The sequence below is a fragment of the Pelodiscus sinensis genome, chromosome Z, assembly GCF_052426305.1.
Source record: "Pelodiscus sinensis isolate ZL-2025 chromosome Z, ASM5242630v1, whole genome shotgun sequence".
In the NCBI taxonomy this organism is placed as follows: Eukaryota; Metazoa; Chordata; order Testudines; family Trionychidae; genus Pelodiscus; species Pelodiscus sinensis.
The window spans coordinates 4,632,493-4,651,119 of NC_143085.1; the positions used below are offsets into that span (position 1 = coordinate 4,632,493).

The 18,627-nt window shown below is 42.1% G+C and overlaps 1 protein-coding gene across 5 annotated transcripts in view; it reads right to left on the minus strand.

Moving 5' to 3' along the window:
• Window positions 1-18,627, minus strand: part of SPECC1L (sperm antigen with calponin homology and coiled-coil domains 1 like) — a 126,372-nt gene that overhangs the window by 16,940 nt on the left and 90,805 nt on the right. For all 5 annotated transcript variants that reach the window (XM_075897998.2, XM_075897997.2, XM_075897996.2 and 2 more), the window contains one exon: window positions 18,427-18,529. In XM_075897998.2, the coding sequence (XP_075754113.1) occupies window positions 18,427-18,529 (103 nt within the window). The remainder of the gene's footprint in view (window positions 1-18,426; window positions 18,530-18,627) is intronic.

An 18,627-nucleotide genomic window follows, 5' to 3' on the forward strand; every position in this document is an offset into this window, starting at 1 on the left:
ATACAGTAACTCCTAGCTTAATGTTGTAGTTATGTTCCTGAAGAATGTTACTTAATATAATTTTGCTTAAATTGTATCCAATTTCCCCAAAACAATTAACATAAATAGAACGTTTAGGTTCCAGCTTTATTTTCATCAGAAGAGGCAGTGTGTGTGTGTGTATACACACACAGTATAAGTACACAGCAATTATGACTGTGAAGCTTTGGTAGAGATGATGGAATAAGAGGGTGGAACATCCCAGGGAATATCTTGTTACTAAACAATGAACTAGCATTTGGCTGAGGCCTCTAGGATTAACAGGTTACTGTACCCTCAAAATTTAGAGGCAGCATGGACCGAGGCAAGAGGGAGAGATCAAGAGTGCACAAGAGTGGCTGCAAACACTTCCCTGCAAAAACAGAACATGATGAACCCACACTGTCCCACTGGAGTGTATACACAACTGCATACTGCCAAAGGTGTTGTGTGTGAGACAGAGAGATGGGCACATTGTGTCAGACATACAGCCAGACATGCCCCCACTGTGGTTGTGCGAGTTTGTGAGACAGAGAGAAAGAGAGAGACAGACAGACATTCATTGTCCCTTTAAAGACCCTGGCCCGCCTTCAAATATATTGTACTTGTAATTAGACCAGGAAGATTATGTGGCTGTGATATCCTACTTTGTGGATGCAAGGGCAGTAGCAACAGGGCAGTGGGATGAGGGGCAGTTGAACTGTAGCTGCCCAGTCACATACCTTACAGGGAACTTGGGGAGTTGGAGGGGCTGCCAGCCCACCCTGGTTCCAAATCTCCACAAGGATAAGCTGCTTTTCCAGAAAGTCCTGAAAGTAACGGATAAAGCAAGCAGCCAAAACAACCTTATATGTGAGCACTGCACAACTTTAAATGAGCATGTGATCTAATGATAAGCAACATAACTAAAAAACATTAACTGGACAACATTAAGTGGGAGTTACTGTGTTGAATGTGAAGAGGTTCATCTTTTCTGAAATCTTTGACTCCCTTCTCAGTCTGAGTTTGGGCCTGAATACAGAATGAAAAGTCTTTAGAAAACTGTCTTCTAGAAATGGATGGTCAGTTTTCCATACTTTAAAAAAGCTCTCTCAACAATCATATGCTGCTGAACTCCAATTATGATAGATGTGTTGCTGGAGCGGTTCATTCTTTCCATCTACCTGGTAATGGAGACAAGCCGTAAATTCTAGAAGAATAAAGAAGGTGGCAAGGCCCTCAATATACTACCTGAAACAGCACATCAGAAACCAAGTTTGATTACCTTCAGATTACCTAGCAAAGTTCCCCTGTTCATTTGGGGTTTTGAGAGACTGTGATCCAGAAGGGTTCTATGGAATTTTGTTAATATGCTTTCAGCTTGTCAGATAAGCACATTCTCATAATCAGAAAATAGTCTTGAGAAGTATCATATGGATAGCTGAAGAAACAGGATCCAGATCCTATTCCCATAACTTGAGTTGAAATTGATGTTATCAGTGTTTTCTACAATGTGTATGCTATATTTTCCTATGAATATGAATCAACTTTTTATCAATTAATAAAAATGAAACCTTAACAGAAAAAACAATCAATATTTTCCCGTTTTCAAGGGCAACATGCATACAACACCTGGTCTTTATATATTTACAAAAGCACCAGGTTAATTTGAAGAGAGACTATGCATTATTTTTATGCACACTGGGCAAGAAGCCAAAAATAATTTATGAAGCCACAATTAAGATTTATGGACAGATTTTTTTGCCTTAATTTTTATTGCCTCTCTGCACCGTCTAGTAATTATAAATATACTTAGAGCAATGCACACAGTCTCAAATTCAGGATGATTAAACGGTCAATTAAACGGTCAACAGAATACATTTTAAAATAGAAGCAGCTTTCTAATACCATGGTTTCCCAGAGAATAAATGTAAATGTAATTTATTTAAATATGCGTATCAATAAAGAAATATTTGGCACATACAATATATTCATCTTTTGCATTTTTGTGAGGACAAACTGTATCCCCATTTTACAGTTTGTAAAAACTGAGGCAGAAGTTAAATTTATTCACAACCATAAAATGCAACTTACGTAAGGATGTAAAGGTTAACTGGTTAACGGCTAACCATCACCCTTATCACAGGTGATGCTTATGGGTAACCAAGAAAACAAAGAGATAACTTTGCTTATGTGAACGCAAACCAGATAACTGAATGTACCAGAATCCAAATCAGCGATGAGTTATTAAATGCTTTTTCATCGAGGAAAGGAGGAATAAATAACACCAACTTTGGCTGTCTAAGGGATGTAACACTCAATTTGAAGTCTAGTGAATTTCAAACTGTAAAGTTAGAATTAGGGTACGTCTAGACTACAGGGTTTTGTTGACAGAAGTTTTGTCGACAGTATCTGTCGACAAAGAGCGTCTAGACTACATTCAGTTCTGTCGACAAAGCAAGCTGCTTTGTCGACAAAACCCTGTAGTCTGGACACAACCCTAGATGCAATTACACCTTCTGTCGACAGAACTCTGTCGACAAAAGGTGTTATGCCTCGTAAAATGAGGTTTACCAGCGTCGACAAAACTGCTGAGTTCTGTCGACATAATGTCCACTTTTGTCGACAAAACTCTGTAGTCTAGACACACCCTTAGTTTCAGATCCTACACCTGTCAATCTCTCTGGGTTTGTCTACACTACAAAGTTAATTCGAACTAACAGACATTAGTTCAAATTAACTTTAATAGGTGCTACACATACAAACCGCTAGTTCGAACTTAATTTGAACTAGCGGAGCGCTTAATTCAAACTAGGTAAACCTTATTCTACGAGGACTAACGCCTAGTTCGAATTAAGTAGTTCGAATTAAGGGCTGTGTAGCCCCTTAATTCGAACTAGTGGGAGGCTAGCCCTCCCCAGCTTTCCCTGGTGGCCACTCTGGCCAACACCAGGGAAACTCTTCTGCCCCCCTCCTGGCCCCGGAGCCCTTAAAGGGGCACAGTCTGGCTACCGTGCCCATGCCAGGTGCAAGCCTGCCAGCACCCAGCCAGCAGACCCTGCACCTGGCACGACATGAGCCAGCCACCCACTGCCACCCAACCCTCCGTCTCTTCCCGGGACCGGGCTGGCGGCTCCCAGGAGCCTGCCCGGGGCCGCAAGAGGTGGGCGCTCGCCTGGTCTAGTGCGGACATCGTGGACCTCATCGAGGTTTGGGGGGAAGCCTCCAACGTCCAGGACCTCCGCACTAGGCACAGGAAAGTGGCCGTCTAGGGCAGGATAGCTGCCAGCCTGGCCACCCAGAAGCAGGTTTGCACGAAAATCAACGTGGTCCAGTGAGACCCCCAACCCTGAGCTTAGAACATAAGAACATAAGAATGGCAGTACTGGGTCAGACCAAAGGTCCATCTAGCCCAGTAGCCTGTCTGCCGATAGCGGCCAACACTAGGTACCCTGCAGGGGATGGACCGAAGACAATGACCAAGCCATTTGTCTCGTGCCATCCATCTCCAGCCTTCCACAGACAGAGGGCAGGGACATCTACTCCCTGGCTAATACCACTCCATGGACCCAACCTCCATGAATGTATCTAACTTCTCTTTAAACTCTGTTCTAGTTCTAGCCTTCACAGCCTCCTGCAGCAAGGAGTTCCACAGGTTGACTCTTTGCTTTATGAAGAAGAACTTTCTGTTGTTAGTTTGAAGCCTGCTACCCATTCATTTCATTTGGGGTCCTCTAGTCCTTCTATTATGGGAACTAATGAAGAACTTTTCTGTATGCACCCTCTCCACACCACTCGTGCTTTTATAGACCTCTATCATATCCCCCCTCAGTCTCCTCTTTTCTAAGCTGAAAAGTTCCAGTCTCTTTAGCCTCTCTTCATATGGGACCTGTTCCAAACCCCTGATCATTTTAGTTGCCCTCCCCTCTCCCACGCTCTCTTCTCCTCTCCCACCTCCTTTTCCCAGTCTCCCCCAGTTTTGTTCAATAAAGAGAGTTTCTATTTTTGACCATATGTGTCCTTTATTTTGTACATCAGGAAGGGGGGCTAGGGAGGGGTAAGTGGAAGGATGTGAGGGAGGAATGGGGTACGAGCCCCTGATGAAGAGGACTGGGGTGGATCTGTGGGCTCCTCGGGGTAGAAACTCTCCTATAGCCCCCCAATTGACCCCCACCCCGGATGGCAGCCTGCTTTGCAAGCGGAAAACCCCTGAGAACTGTCTGTCAGGAGTGGGGGTCGGGTCCCTTTAAGCACAGCCCTCGGCTAGCCTGAGGCAGCAGCTCCACGCTATAAGTCCTAATCTGATGCCCTGCCGGCACTGCTTCCGGCCATCCTTAACCTCGGTTCAGGGTCCACTCAATGTGGACATGCTAGTTCGAATTAGCAAAATGCTAATTCGAACTAGTTTTTAGGTCTAGATGCACTAGTTCGAATTAGCTTAGTTCGAATTAACTAATTTGAATTAAGTTAGTTTGAATTAGTGCTGTAGTGTAGACATACCCTCTGAATGCTTTTAGGGTTTTATAATTACATTTTTCCTCCTCTTTCAAGTACCTTTTCCTATTTCTTCTTATTCTGAGAAAAAGGGGAAAAACTGACTACATGCAAAGCACTACCAGAAGCGCAAATAAAACTGAAAAAAATGGAGAAAGCTATTTTTCCCTTTAGTATTTCAGTTACAATAAACTTGTTAATTTTAACTATGGTATGTAAAATTTGTCAGATGTGAACTTTAAGATGACAGCTTTACTTCAACACACCACAACTTTGAGCCAGAGAATGTTTCACTCTTTTACAGAGAAAGTTTGAATTATAAGTCAGTCTAAAAGTAACTATTTCCAAAAGCTCTTTGCAGGAGTAAGACCAATGTTCTTAAAAAAAAAAAAACCACCCCACACACACCACACAAAGCAATCCTCATAGGGCTCTCATCTAGACTACACAGAAAGCTCTGCTTTCGAAAGTGCAATTGGAAGAAGATATGCACAGAATTTGCATATCCTCTTTCGACTGTTCTGCGTAGTCTAGATGAGCCCATATTGCTAAACCATTATCGTCAGTTCCAGCCTTTCAAATAGCACAGAAACAAATCCATCTTCCAAGAATGTTAACAGAGCCAGAAAAACCAAATGGAAGGGGAAAAAAGACAATGGAAGGAAACAATTAAGGAGATTTACCAACTGCTTTGGATGTTATGGATGATTTTTATTACATTTAATTAATAGGAAAGAGACAAGTTATTGTTTGAATGAAAATCTTTGTCCACACCAAATATATCAATTTATATTTTCAGGAAGCATGAATACAAACTGGCAAATTTAAAGGCAGCAGAATTTTTTAAAAATTGCTACTCTGAGTTTATCATACCTAAGATTCTTCAACAAAACTTTATTTAATCTACTTTAATTATATATAGTCTTCTATTAACTTGCATTAGACTATTAATCAGGAAATCAATAACTAGCAGAATAATGGAACTTTAGAGGGTAGCTGAGTTAGTCTGTACAGGAAAAAAACAACAAATGATCTGGTAGCGCTTTATAGACTAACAAAATATGTAGAATGGTATCATGAGCTTTCGTGGGCAATAATGTCAATCTAAGATGTCCAACAAAACTTCTCATTGTTCTAGATTTTTATCATTAGCTAAACTAAGAAGTCCTTTTCCACTGAAATCCAACCCAGAACTTTTCTGGATGCTGTCAGATCATACAGAGTTAAAGCAATAAGTACAAAAAACAGGGTTTCAAGGAAGCTGTCAATCAAGAAATAAGCCTTTTCAAGGAAAGTCAGGGATACTTACAGCACATGCCGTGGTCCACAACTTAAGTGTGGTTGCATATATGTGCAAATATATGTGCAAATAGCTTTTCACATTGACAGGTGTGAATGTAAAGATTAAGCCTTAAGCCGCGGTGCCAGATCCAAACGTGGCCAGTGTGAGCCAGTCAGCACCTCTTAGGCACTGCCTACAAGGCTAAACAACCATCACTTTCCACAATGCCTCGGCATTCCTGGTACCTCCTCCCTGGGGCTAGAAATGCTGACACGCTGTAACCATCTGTTCCAGCCAGCCCATCCGCTTGTGTCTTTCAGTGCTCACCCTGCCTGGGAGACACCTCGTCATTGTGGACCATGTTCCCAGTGGAGGCCATGTTCAAAGGATCCCATCCACAGGCTGTGTGTTGAGTCTAGTGCAAACCCAAAGTGTACCACAGGCTGCAAATAAATGGGCCGGGTGTTGAGTAGCCCTGCTGTAGAATGACCATAGGGGCTAGGCATGGAAAAAGGGACAGCTATCTACTATATATTTCAGGGGTTTGTCTGTTTGCATGTATGTCTGTCCCCCAATCAGGGGACAAACAGCCCTTTTCCAGTCTGTGCCTGCTGCAGTGACTATGGACTCTGGTCTCCAGCTGCTGTGTTGAGAGGGGGAAGGCTTGGGTTGTCCTCTTTCGCAGGGCAACCTGCATACTGAACCCCAAGCCCCACCTCCACACAAGAACAATGATTTAAATTAAGAAAAACAAAACTTCAGGTAAGAACCCTAGCAATGCTGGGTAAATATTCCAGTAACAAAGTCAAGCAGTAGCATCTGACATTACCTATCTGTGCTTATACTGCTCTTCCCATCTATACTAGATTCACACAACCTCAGGTTAAACTCATCTATGGAAGTACAGAGCAATATTTAAAAATTAACCTGTCAAATCCCATATCCTCTGAATGGCATCAAAGCTATTGATTTTCTGGTTTCAAGTGAGTGATAAAAACAATAAGGAAAAGACTCGCCTATGTACAAAAAAAAAAGAATGTGTGATGGACGAAAAAGAGATTGTATATAAAATGACAGAATATTTGACAACTTAAGTATTCTGCTTTTGTCAAAGTTAAATGCACAAACTATCATTCTTTCTTCCATAGTACTACATACAGTTAAAAGTAGATCCCTTTGGGCATCTCCTGATTCTATACCACAAAATCTACTGGCTTAGATATCTACAAATCTGTAGAAAACAGGTCCTGATTTTAGGACTATTTAAAAAAACCAACAACAAAACCCCCCAAATTTTTAAGCCAAACACATCAGTAAGGTGTAGTACATATTAGCAACTCATCTGATTATATTCAACAGAATTACTATCTGAAATCCAAAAACTATGGAATTAATAATGCATCTCACACCAGATTCCTTTAAACAAAAAACAAACCCACAACCCACAACAAATGGTCTGGTAGCATTTTAATAGACTAACGAAACATGTAGATAGTTTTGGAATCTGGTGCTTCACGGGGTAGCCAAGTTAGTCTGTAAAGTGCTACCAAACCACTTGTTTTTTTCCTGTAACAGACTAACGAAACATGTAGATGGTATCATGAGCTTTCATGGGCACAGCCATCTGAAGAAGTGGGCTGTGCCCATGAAAGCTCATGATACCATCTACATGTTTCGTTAGTCTGTTACAGGAAAAAAACAAGTGGTTTGGTAGCACTTTACAGACTAACTTGGCTACCCCGTGAAGCACCAGATTCCAAAACTATTTCAACTGCCCCTGCAGTAGTGCCCTTAGTCAGAATTTTATGCTATTTTATCTAGCCACATCTTCATTTTATCATTGACCACAAAACCTAGAATGCCTTAATTTTAACAGCACCGTGTTAGAATTGAATTGCTCTATGGCCTTTTTTACAGTCCACACAATACACAAAATTTTACAATATCTTTATTAGACAAAAAGCTTACTGAAGGAAATCATTCCTAAAACCCTATTAAGGGCCCAAACCTATGAGGTACACATGGCACCCAACATCATTTTGCAGTCAATTATCCAACTGTCAATAACCAAAATTAGCATTACTATAAACAAATTTCATGAAGCATGGATTTAGAGCTTTAGTACAAAAAAGATCAAAGGTTACAGTGGCAAAGCAGCACACTTTGGACTAACACACAAAGGAAGTTTTATGATTATGGAATACATCTTAAAATTACACAGTAAAAAAGGGAAGACAGCAGGTATCTGTACTGGGGCAATTTGAATAAGTCTGCGTGCCTTGTTTGAATACAGTACTAACTATAGTTTCCTGGGTTTATATTTGTTATTTAACTAAAGTTATTGGAAGACAATATGCATTTAAATCGCTTGTGTGCACATGTACAATAATATATGGTAATAATAAATATCTATACTTGTGGAGCCTAAACATTAACATTCGATTGCTTATATAGATGGGGAACTTGCTACGGAAAGTAGTAAGAGCTAAGCATACAATCAATCAGAAAGAATATCCATTTCTTTATTTTTTTGCTGAACTGCATAATTTCACATTGACACACGCAGTGCTTTTAGCAAAGTTAAAAATTTGGAATAGTTAGTATAGCATGTAAATGCAAGAGCACAGCTCCTTTCACAATGTAGCAGAAAAGAACCAGCAACAAATGCTAATTAGCACGTGCTTTAAAATGTCAAAGAGTGACCAACTGAAAGCAAATTGTAAATATATTAGCCTTCTGAGAATAGATATAAAATCCTGCTCTCAAATTTTGAGACCATAAATTCACTGGAAAGCTTATGACAAGAATCTGGGAAAGCGTTTTAGCAAGCTGCTATGTTAAGCATAAAAACGATTTCAAACAGGAAATAGTTTATTCACTGCATTATAACATCCAACTAGCTTTGTTAATTCTACTTGTGAGTCCTACCGCCTGACCAAGACAAACAGTATCTTGATGAGAAAGCACATGTTTTCTTCTTACATGCAAGTCACAGAAACTGGAGGGTGGAAAATTGTTTGCCTTTCTATGGATATTTTAAAACAGAAATAAAGGAATGTTAATGACTGCCATCTTCTATCTGCAACAGGGCTCCCTTGGTCATAAAGGGATACTGAAGAATCCAGACAAAATTATTTTCTATACCCCAGAACTAGTAGTGGCAGGGACGAATGTACACAAGGTCCAAGATATCGCAGAGTGCTGATCATCTACTTTGTGTTTAAAGCTGTTTATAATCTCTTTCTGGATTACAGGGTTTGTGTTTTAGTTTCCACAGGAAATTGTTCGAGAAGGTTACTCACCCTGTGCAGTAACTGAAGTTCTTCGAGATGATTGTCTCTGTGGGTGCTCCACCTTTTGAGATTTACAATAGCAGTGTCCTCCAGTAGGCTGTGCACACGAGGGAGACGGCACACGTGGTAATGCTAACACACATGCACAGCCAACCGTCCCTTCAGTTCCTTCTCTGCCCCGGAAGAAGAAATCAATATGTCCGAAGCAGAGAGGAGGAAGGACAGGTGGTGGAGCACCCATAGGGACAACCATCTTGAAGAACCTCCGTTACTTTTCTTCTTCTTTGAGGAATGTCCCTGTGGGTGCTCCAACTTAGGTGGCTATCTAGCAGTACCTATAATGAGAAGGCGGGTGCTTTGGCTAAATGCTCTGTTGGACCTTGGTCAGGACCATATGTCTGAATTCAGTGCTCTGTTTCAGGTAAGTGCTGAGGGCATAATGTCTGGCAAAGGTGTGTGCAGAAGACAAAGTTGCCGTTCTGCAAATGTTGAGAGGAATGCTATTAAGGTAAGCTGTAGAGATTGCCATGGGCCTTGTGGAGTGTGCCCACAAGTGAAGTGGAGACTCCTGGTTAAAACTGGCATAGACTGTAGACTGCATCCGCCTGGTTTATCTGGATAATCGCTGAGTAGAGAGTTGCATGCCCAGGGATCTTTCAGCCATGGAGATGAAAAGCCTGTTTTACGAACTGTGATAGAGATGGAGCCATGTTAGTCTGGTGTTGCTGAAACAAAAGACAGGACTATGTAGCACTTTAAAGACTAACAAGATGGTTTATTAGGTGATGAACTTTCGTGGGCCAGACCCACTTCCTCAGATCGTAATAAGATGGGGAACTACCAGGACATGCCATGGAGTTCTCATGGACACATACAGCAGGTAAGTCTACCAGGTTTGTCATGGCCATGCTGGAAATATATCTATTACTGACACGACACCTGCTCTTGTTGTCCACTTGGTGAAGTGGGATTGGAGGAAATGCATAGAGAAGGGATGCATTCCAAGATATTGTAAAGGAGTCTCCCAGGGGGTGTAGCCCAATGTCCGCATGAGAACAATAGCGTGGACACTTAGTGGACTGGTTTGCAACCAATGCCAACAATAGGGAATCCCCAGCATTTGAAGATCATATGTAATATGTTGTCCATCTCCCATTCGTGGTTACAGTTGAACTTCCTGCTGAGGGTGTCTGCTGTAAGATTGTTCTTGCCCTGGAGGTAAGAAGCTTGTATGCAGACATTGTGATATATTCACCATGACCATAGGTCAACTGCCTCTCTGCATAATCAGTGAGATCTGGCTCTACCCTGCCTGTCTATATGTAACACATTGTGGCTTGATTGTCTGAAAATCTGCATGGTGTTGCTACGTACCAGGTGGAGGAAGTGCTGGCATGCACAGAGTACTGCTCTGATTTCTAACACATTGATGTGCAGGAAATGTTCAAGTGGATCCCACTGGTCCTGGATTTTGAGAGAACTAGAATGTGCCCCCCTCACCGTATGAAGGAGGCATCCGTCATGATCGGGATTGTCGAGGGACATCTGTGGAAGCATACCCCAGTGCACAAATTTTTTGGATCTGTCCACCAGTTTAGTGATTGTTTGATTTTGGTTGGCATTGTAATCAGTTTGTTGATACTGTTGGAATGAGGACTGTATACCAATCTTAGCCAGTGCTGCATCAGTCTCATGTGTAATCTGGCGTAGGCCACCACTGATGTGGCTGCTGCCACGTGGCCTAGTAAATGAGGGCAGGTTCTGGCCTGGACTTGTGGGCTGGCTTGGAGCAACTCGATAAGGTGGTTGGATAGACTGGAATTTCTGTTGCGGGAGGGAGGCTATTGCCTGGGTGCAGTGGAGATAAGCCCCAATAAATTCCATTGTCTGAGATGGTTGGAGCTCGCATTTGGAAAGATTTATTTATAGCCCCAGAGACTGGAAGAGACATGGCTAAATAGACTTCTTTGTGGTTGCTCTTATCAGGCAATCGAGATAAGTGGTACACAACCACCACTGCGATGATCTTTGAGAAGACCTTTGGGGCTGTGGAGAGTCCAAAAGGTAGCACTGTGTATTGGAAAGGTGCACTGTAGAGTACAAATCTTAGGTACTTACAATGTGCTGGTGAATGGATACATGAAAATAGGCATCCTGAAGGTTGGGAGTGGATAGCCAATCCCGTTCACTTAGGGCTGGTATTTTGTAGCCAGCATCACCATGTTGAAGCACTGATGCTGTATGTGTCGGCTGAGCCTTTTGAGATTGAGAATTGGTCTCCACCCTCCTGACTTCTTTGCTGTGTGGAAATAATGGGAGTAGAAACCTCTGCCCTTGTATTGCTGGGGTATGGGTTCTATGGCCCCTAGGTGAAGGTGTTTGATCTCTTGGAGTAGCATGTTTTTGTGAAATGGGTCCCTGAAGGAGGAGGGGGAGAATGGGTGGGAAGAAGGGTAGTAGAAAACAGAATGTAGTATCTGTCCTTCAGGAAACCCAACACCCACTTGTCGGTCATGACAGTGGACCAGTGGGGGTAGAAAGACAGAAGGGTAGTAGGAGGTGATGGAAAAGCAGATGGTTTTGAGGTTGCTCTAGATGAGATGATGTTATCGGACTCTGGACTTGATCTTAAAAACGTTTGTCTTGAGGTTGACAGTTGTGACATTGCAAGTAGGTAAGGGGCCTGTCTGCATAGAACATAAGAATGGCCATACTGGGTCAGACCAAAGGTCCATCTAGCCCAGTAGCCTGTCTGCCAACAGTGGCCAGCACCAGGTGTCCTAGAGGGAGTGGACTGAAGACAATCATAGAATCATAGAATAATAGGACTGCAAGGGACCTCGAGAGGTCATCGAGTCCAGCCCCCCGCCCTCAAGGCAGGACCAAGCTCCGTCTACACCATCCCTGACAGATGTCTATCTAACCTGTTCTTAAATATCTCCAGAGAGGGAGATTCCACCACCTCCCTTGGCAATTTATTCCAATATTTGACCACCCTGACAGTTAGGAATTTTTTCCTAATGTCCAATCTAAACCTCCCCTGCTGCACTTTAAGCCCATTACTCCTTGTCCTGTCCTCAGTAACCAAGAGGAACAAATTTTCTCCTTCCTCCTTGTGACACCCTTTTAGATATTTGAAAACCGCTATCATGTCCCCCCTTAATCTTCTTTTTTCCAAACTAAACAAGCCCAGTTCATGAAGCCTGGCTTCATAGGTCATGTTCTCTAAACCTTTAATCATTCTTGTCGCTCTTCTCTGTACCCTTTCCAATTTCTCCACATCTTTCTTGAAATGTGGCGCCCAGAACTGGACACAGTACTCCAGCTGAGGCCTAACTAGTGCAGAGTAGAGCGGCAGAATGACTTCACGAGTTTTGCTTACAACACACCTGTTGATACAACCTAGAATCATATTTGCTTTTTTTGCAACAGCATCACACTGTTGACTCATTCAACTTGTGGTCCACTATGACCCCTAGATCCCTTTCCGCCATGCTCCTTCCTAGACAGTCGCTTCCCATCTTGTATGTATGGAACTGATTGTTCCTTCCTAAGTGGAGCACTTTGCATTTCTCTTTATTAAACCTCATCCTGTTTACCTCTGACCATTTCTCTAACTTGCTAAGGTCATTTTGAATTATGTCCCTATCCTCCAAAGAAGTTGCAACCCCACCCAGTTTGGTATCATCTGCAAACTTAATAAGCGTACTCTCTATCCCAATATCTACATCGTTGATGAAGATATTGAACAGTACGGGTCCCAAAACAGACCCTTGCGGAACTCCACTTGTTATCCCTTTGAGACAATGATCAAGTGATTTGTCTCCTGCCATCCTTCTCCAGCCTCTGACAATCAGAGGCCAGGGACACCATTTCTATCCCCTGGCTAATAGCCTTTTATGGACCTAACCTCCATAAAATTATCTAGCTTCTCTTTAAACTCTGTTATAGTCCTAGCCTTCACAGCCTCCTCTGGCAAGGAGTTCCACAGGTTGACTATGTTCTGTGTGAAGAACTTTCTTTTATTAGTTTTCATCTAGTTTATTGTTGCCTCCTCCTATTGTCAAAATGCCTCTGAGCTGGATTAAAGGGTGAAGATTTGAACAGATTTTAATCAGATACAGTATCTGTTTCATGGTATGTACATGTATACCAAAAGTTTTCAGCACTGCCCTGGAATCTTTAAGTGAATGGAGGCACACCTACATGGTGTCTGCAAACAGCTTTGATCCTAGGAAGAAGTGATCCTCTACTGTGGTCTGTACCTCCTGGGGAAAATCTGACAAGTGGAGCCAGGAAGACCTACTCATAACATTGGTGGTCATAACTGATCATGATGCTGTACTGCATGTGTTCAGGGCGGCTTGTAGGACCGTACAGGATCTCAGCATGCTCTTGTTTATGTTGGCTGTAAATTATTCTCAATTTAAGATAAATTGTCAAAGAGTGAGAGCTGTTCAACAATATGGTGGGTATATTTTGCCAACACTCTAAGTAGTTTGAGATGCAAATCTGAAGGGAGGCCGAGGAATAAGCCTCTCTACCCATGAGGTCTAGGTATGTGATGGTACGTGTGGCGCTGATTGCCCCTCTGATTAACGGCATTTACAACCTATGGAGTTAGGGGATGGGTGGGAAAAGAGAAAGTTTGCACTCTGCGGGGACATGTAGTATTTACGGTCAGATCTTTTGCAAACCAGTGGTATCATGGCTGGTATCTGCCACATGACCCTGCTGGGGTCCATAAACGCAGGGTCCATAGGTAAGGCCAGTCTGGAGGCAGGCGAGACATGGAGTTTGTGCTGAGTTTCAGGAAGGGTGACCAGGGAGACCTGAAGGACCTCTGCAATCTGCCTATCGAGTTCCTGGAAAGAATGGAAGTCATTCCCATCCATGGGGGAGAGGTGAGGAAGAATGGAGGCATCACCAGAAGGAGGGGGATGTGTGAATTGAGAAATGGGAGGAAGACAGAAGACTCCTTGTCACTAGATGCTGGTTCCTTCTCTGATAGGGTGACCTGTACAGTGCTGGCAAGGATGCTGCTCTAGACGAAGGTGCTATAGTTATGTGGGTTGCACCTACAGTGAAAGTTGGGCTCGATATGCTGCCCATGGGCCCCAATAGGGCCAGTTGAAAGGGAGGAGCATGAGAGGAGGCAACCACTTCCATGGCTGCCGTTGCACTGCTATGTGCTGTTGCTGTGGCTGGGGTTGCTTCAGAGAGGAATGCCTCCGAGTATGGGTGCTGACCAAGGGCTCCTTGTCACTAGACAACCAGACTCAGCTGCTAAGGTGCCATCGGTGCCAAACCGAGGAGTTGTGAGTGCTGAAGATACCCTGAGGTCCTCTGTGGTGGATAATGGGACCGGAACCTGAATCTGTGGTGCCAATAGCAACTGAGCTGTGACTATTGCAGTGTTGAATGGGAGACTGACGGTGCCGAGTGCTTATGCCTCTTCAGCGTCAGCATAGGTGCCAACGGTGCCACGTGAGGCTTAGACTTCTTTGGTGCCACCAGTGCCTTAGCCAAAGATGGCTTGGTTTTATCTTTCTTCAGCACTGATGTATGTGCCAGTGTTGCTGAGGGTGTCAATTTAGACTTGGCTTTGCCTGGCACCTTGGTACTCAGCTTTGGTAGGTCCTTGGACCCTCAGGAACCGTTGATGCCAGATGGGCCCGGAACTTCCCTGTCCGAAGCCATAGTACGGGTTACTTTGGGTGCTTGCTCCTTTGAGGGAGAATCACTTTCCTCGAGGAATGAGAGCTCTTCCTGGATTATTCAGAGGAAGAGTGGCGAGGTAGAGCTGGCAGACGTGGCCCTTTTTGGCAATGCTGGAACTGTGTGGGTAGCATATGCCTACCCCAAACACTGGGAATGATCATCTGAGATGGGGATAAATAGCCTGCAAGAAAGTCAATATTTGAATCCCGAGGAATTCAAGTAGTAAGTGGGAATGCTAAGTAGTAAAAATGTGCAAGGCCGAAGAATTGGCAGCCATTGTAACAGGAGAAAAAGTTTTTTTTTAAATCTGAAGATAAAACTTGAACTATAACTAGAACGAATTGTAACACTTCCTTGTTACTCAGTTAATTTTTTAAAAAATTTCAAAGTTGTTTAAAGAAAAAATTGGAGAGCAACTGCAGTTCCGACCGATGCCAGAGGTGGCAGAAAGGAACTGAAGGAATTGTTGGCTGTGCATGCATGGTAGCGTTACCGTGTATGTAGTCTGCCTCACACATCCAGCCTACTGGAAGGCAAAGTTACTGTAAATCTCTGACTCAGAGTACAGGGACCTAAGACCTAAGGTGGAGCACCCACAGGGACACTCCTCATAGAAGAATACATTAATATGTTTTAAAAAAACATCAAATCAAGAAAGGTGGAAGTTAAAGTCTTCATTGTAATATTAACTTATGCTCACCACATAACTAATTTTTTACCTCCTTACAAATACTTCTGAACTTGTGGACCTCAGCTGCTATCCTATATCTTATTTGCCCAAATTAAGCAGCAGGGTTACATTTATAGAATTTAAATGCGACAGGAAAAAGGCGTGCTATCAAGGCTCCACGTAATCTGAGGCTACAGATCAATCCAGAGCTGTGATCCAGAATCTAGGCTTTCGTTAAAAAAATTACATTTCTGTCCCTTATAATTGAAGATTTTAAAAGTTGACTAAATTGTAAGATGGACCTTGGTCTTCTAAAGTCTTTAGGCAGCCTAGGACAACATGTGTCAGATGTAAAATGCTCCCATTCCTTCACAGGACTGTTAATTCTGAGACCTAATTATCAATATTTAAGCATAACAATTAAGTATTTTATTGATCACATGAGAAGAAACATCCTGAACATTACACTGGAATCACTTCCATTAATCACATCCACCAGCTCTGGAGTAAACTATGAACCCCTAAAAATACTGCAAACAGGAAAAAAAAATCTCTTCTAACCAAAACTGATTGGGGAGGGGGGTAAGTAAGGAGTATGGATAAACAAAATCCACTTATTAGAGCTGGAATTTTCATGTAAACGGTATTTGCTAAAGCCAGAGAGACTCTTGACAAGTATCAGAAGAGTAGCTGTGTCAGCTGGTATCTACAAAAATGAGAAGACACTCAAGCAGCACACTTGTAGGAATCTAGTGGCTGCATTTTTTGTATTACATTTCTGGAGGTAAATTCTTTCATCTCCAAAAACATAAGGACAGTGAAAAATGGATTCTATTTTGGACAATAAAACAGACCACCATCACCAGGTGAAGAACCTCTGTAACCTGTCTAGCATCTAGAATCTTACATCCTGGTTTGGATTTTGTGTTGTCCATATACTTTCAATGTACATCAGTTAGCTACTTAAAATGAAAACAGTTTTGTTCAAGATAGTGTCAATGAAGTAAACTACTCCACAATACCTGGAGTGGATGGTTTTACACTTGGAACTTATCTAGATATCACAGGGGCAGGAGTGAGGGAGGGAGAAAGGGCAGGAGAAAGGGGTAGGAGAAGGTTTTGTTTCCCAGAGAGTGCCTAACATTTATAAGGTATTGATAATTAGGCGATATGTCAAAAATCTGGATAATCTCTATCCATAATGCGCACAATACAGGGTACATTTATAGCATTAATAAAAGCATAGCAGCAACACAAATGTTCACCAGAATTGAATTTCAGGGGGATCTTGAAAAACAAATTTAATACACTACAACAATTTAAAGAAAAATGATAAATGTTGACGTCAGAACAAAATACATTCTTCTGCAATAGCTAACTTAATATATTCCAATAGGACTTCTCTGTCTCCTTCAGAAAGAGGCACATATATAGCTCAGAGAGAGGAGATGATATCATCCAGCAATAGCAGTGCATGCAGAGTGTCACGTAATAGCTGTCAGGCAAATATGAAGTGTGAACCCCCCCGCTTCTCGTTACCAGTTACAAGGGTCCTTGTAGACTGACTATAAACTAGCTGCTTACGGCTTATAGATAGCAACTGGTTGATATGAACAAGAAGATGGCCTGAGCACAGCCAGAGGAGGAAAGGTTTTGAGTATTGTATAGTGTTGTCCTGATAAAACTAAGGAAGCTGTCAGATGTATCTTTCATTTAAAGATAACAAGCTTTAGATACTTTCCCATTTAGACTTGCAGGCTTTTAAGATCCAACATCCTGCCTTTATAAAAAAAAGTGAGGAAGGACCACTTCCATGAAGAAACTTACACTCAGAGATAGCACAATTTGGTATTACTAACATGCCACAGGAAGCAGGAGAAGAGCAGCTTGGATTTATAGCACAAGACTCTATTGTACTGAAAGCTGACTACTTCTATGGATGGTCAACCATCCTGTTCCATGGCTTTCAGCTTCTTCCTGTGTTGCGAGTGTCAAATTACTGAAAGAGTGAAGTTTTTAAACTGAGGCCTGTGCTGGGAATTCAAAACACATTTCAATACAACGTAACCAAACAAATACATTATGGCTAGACTCTTAATATTTTGGTTCAGTTTGCTGAAGGCTCAATTGTTTTGAAAATACGTAATCATAGTTCCCTAAATTTTTCCATCATGTTAGTTTTCTGGATGAGACAACATTAGGACTACTTGAAAAGAAGGCTGAAAATGCAATAGAAAGCCAAATATGCTGTATATACAAAACAATGCAACCTCCAAAAAACAAGCAACATCTGTCACTAAACAGTGATGTTAAATGAAAGATACTGAAAAATCCATCCTAGGCCAGTCTAACAGTTTGAAAAGTCCACACTCCCAAAAGGTTGTTAAGCCAACCCAAAACCCCCATGTAAACAGCGCTAGTCTGACAGAAGAATCCTTCTGATCAAGTAACTGCTGCCTCTCACAGCAATGGAGATCACTCACAGCAACGGAGAACTTTTTCCATAAGCATAGGTAATGTCTACAATGAAGTACTACAGCAGCATGTAGACAAGCCCTTAAAACCTTACTCAGTTTACTTTTAAACTCAAAAAGTGTTACTCTAGATTTGTATTTGACATGCAGCTAATGTGAACTCTGAAATCTGGATATTCAAGTCCATATCACTTTGAAATTATTATTCCTCTGAGTTTCAAAAGTGTAATATGAATGATTGTTGTTTTACAAGAGTCTTAATGGAAGTTCAGATGGCGAAGGGGAAAAAAATTACAATGTGCAGAAAAGTAACTAATTAACTATTCATGCTAGCTGGGTTAGGACATGTAGCATATGTTCCTGCAAGAAAGTACAGCACATGCCAGTTTCATTGCGATCTATGCAGTGAACTGTGGAGCATTCAAGTTTGTGCTTTTGGCAGATCTTCATGTGTTGAAGTTAAGATTGTGCAGTATTAAACAGCTGTGCAGTTACCTGATATCCTTCAGTTTTCTTCTGACACCATTTCAGCAAGGCATTTCTTTTGGATCCTCCATATTCTCGTGCAAGAGCAGATAAAGGGTCTTTCCTTTCTTCCCTGAGAATAAAGGAAAAACAGTAAGGTTTTGACATCCTGACATAACTGTTAGCAAAGTGAATATCCATCCCAGTGAAAAGAATAAAGATAAAAAATGT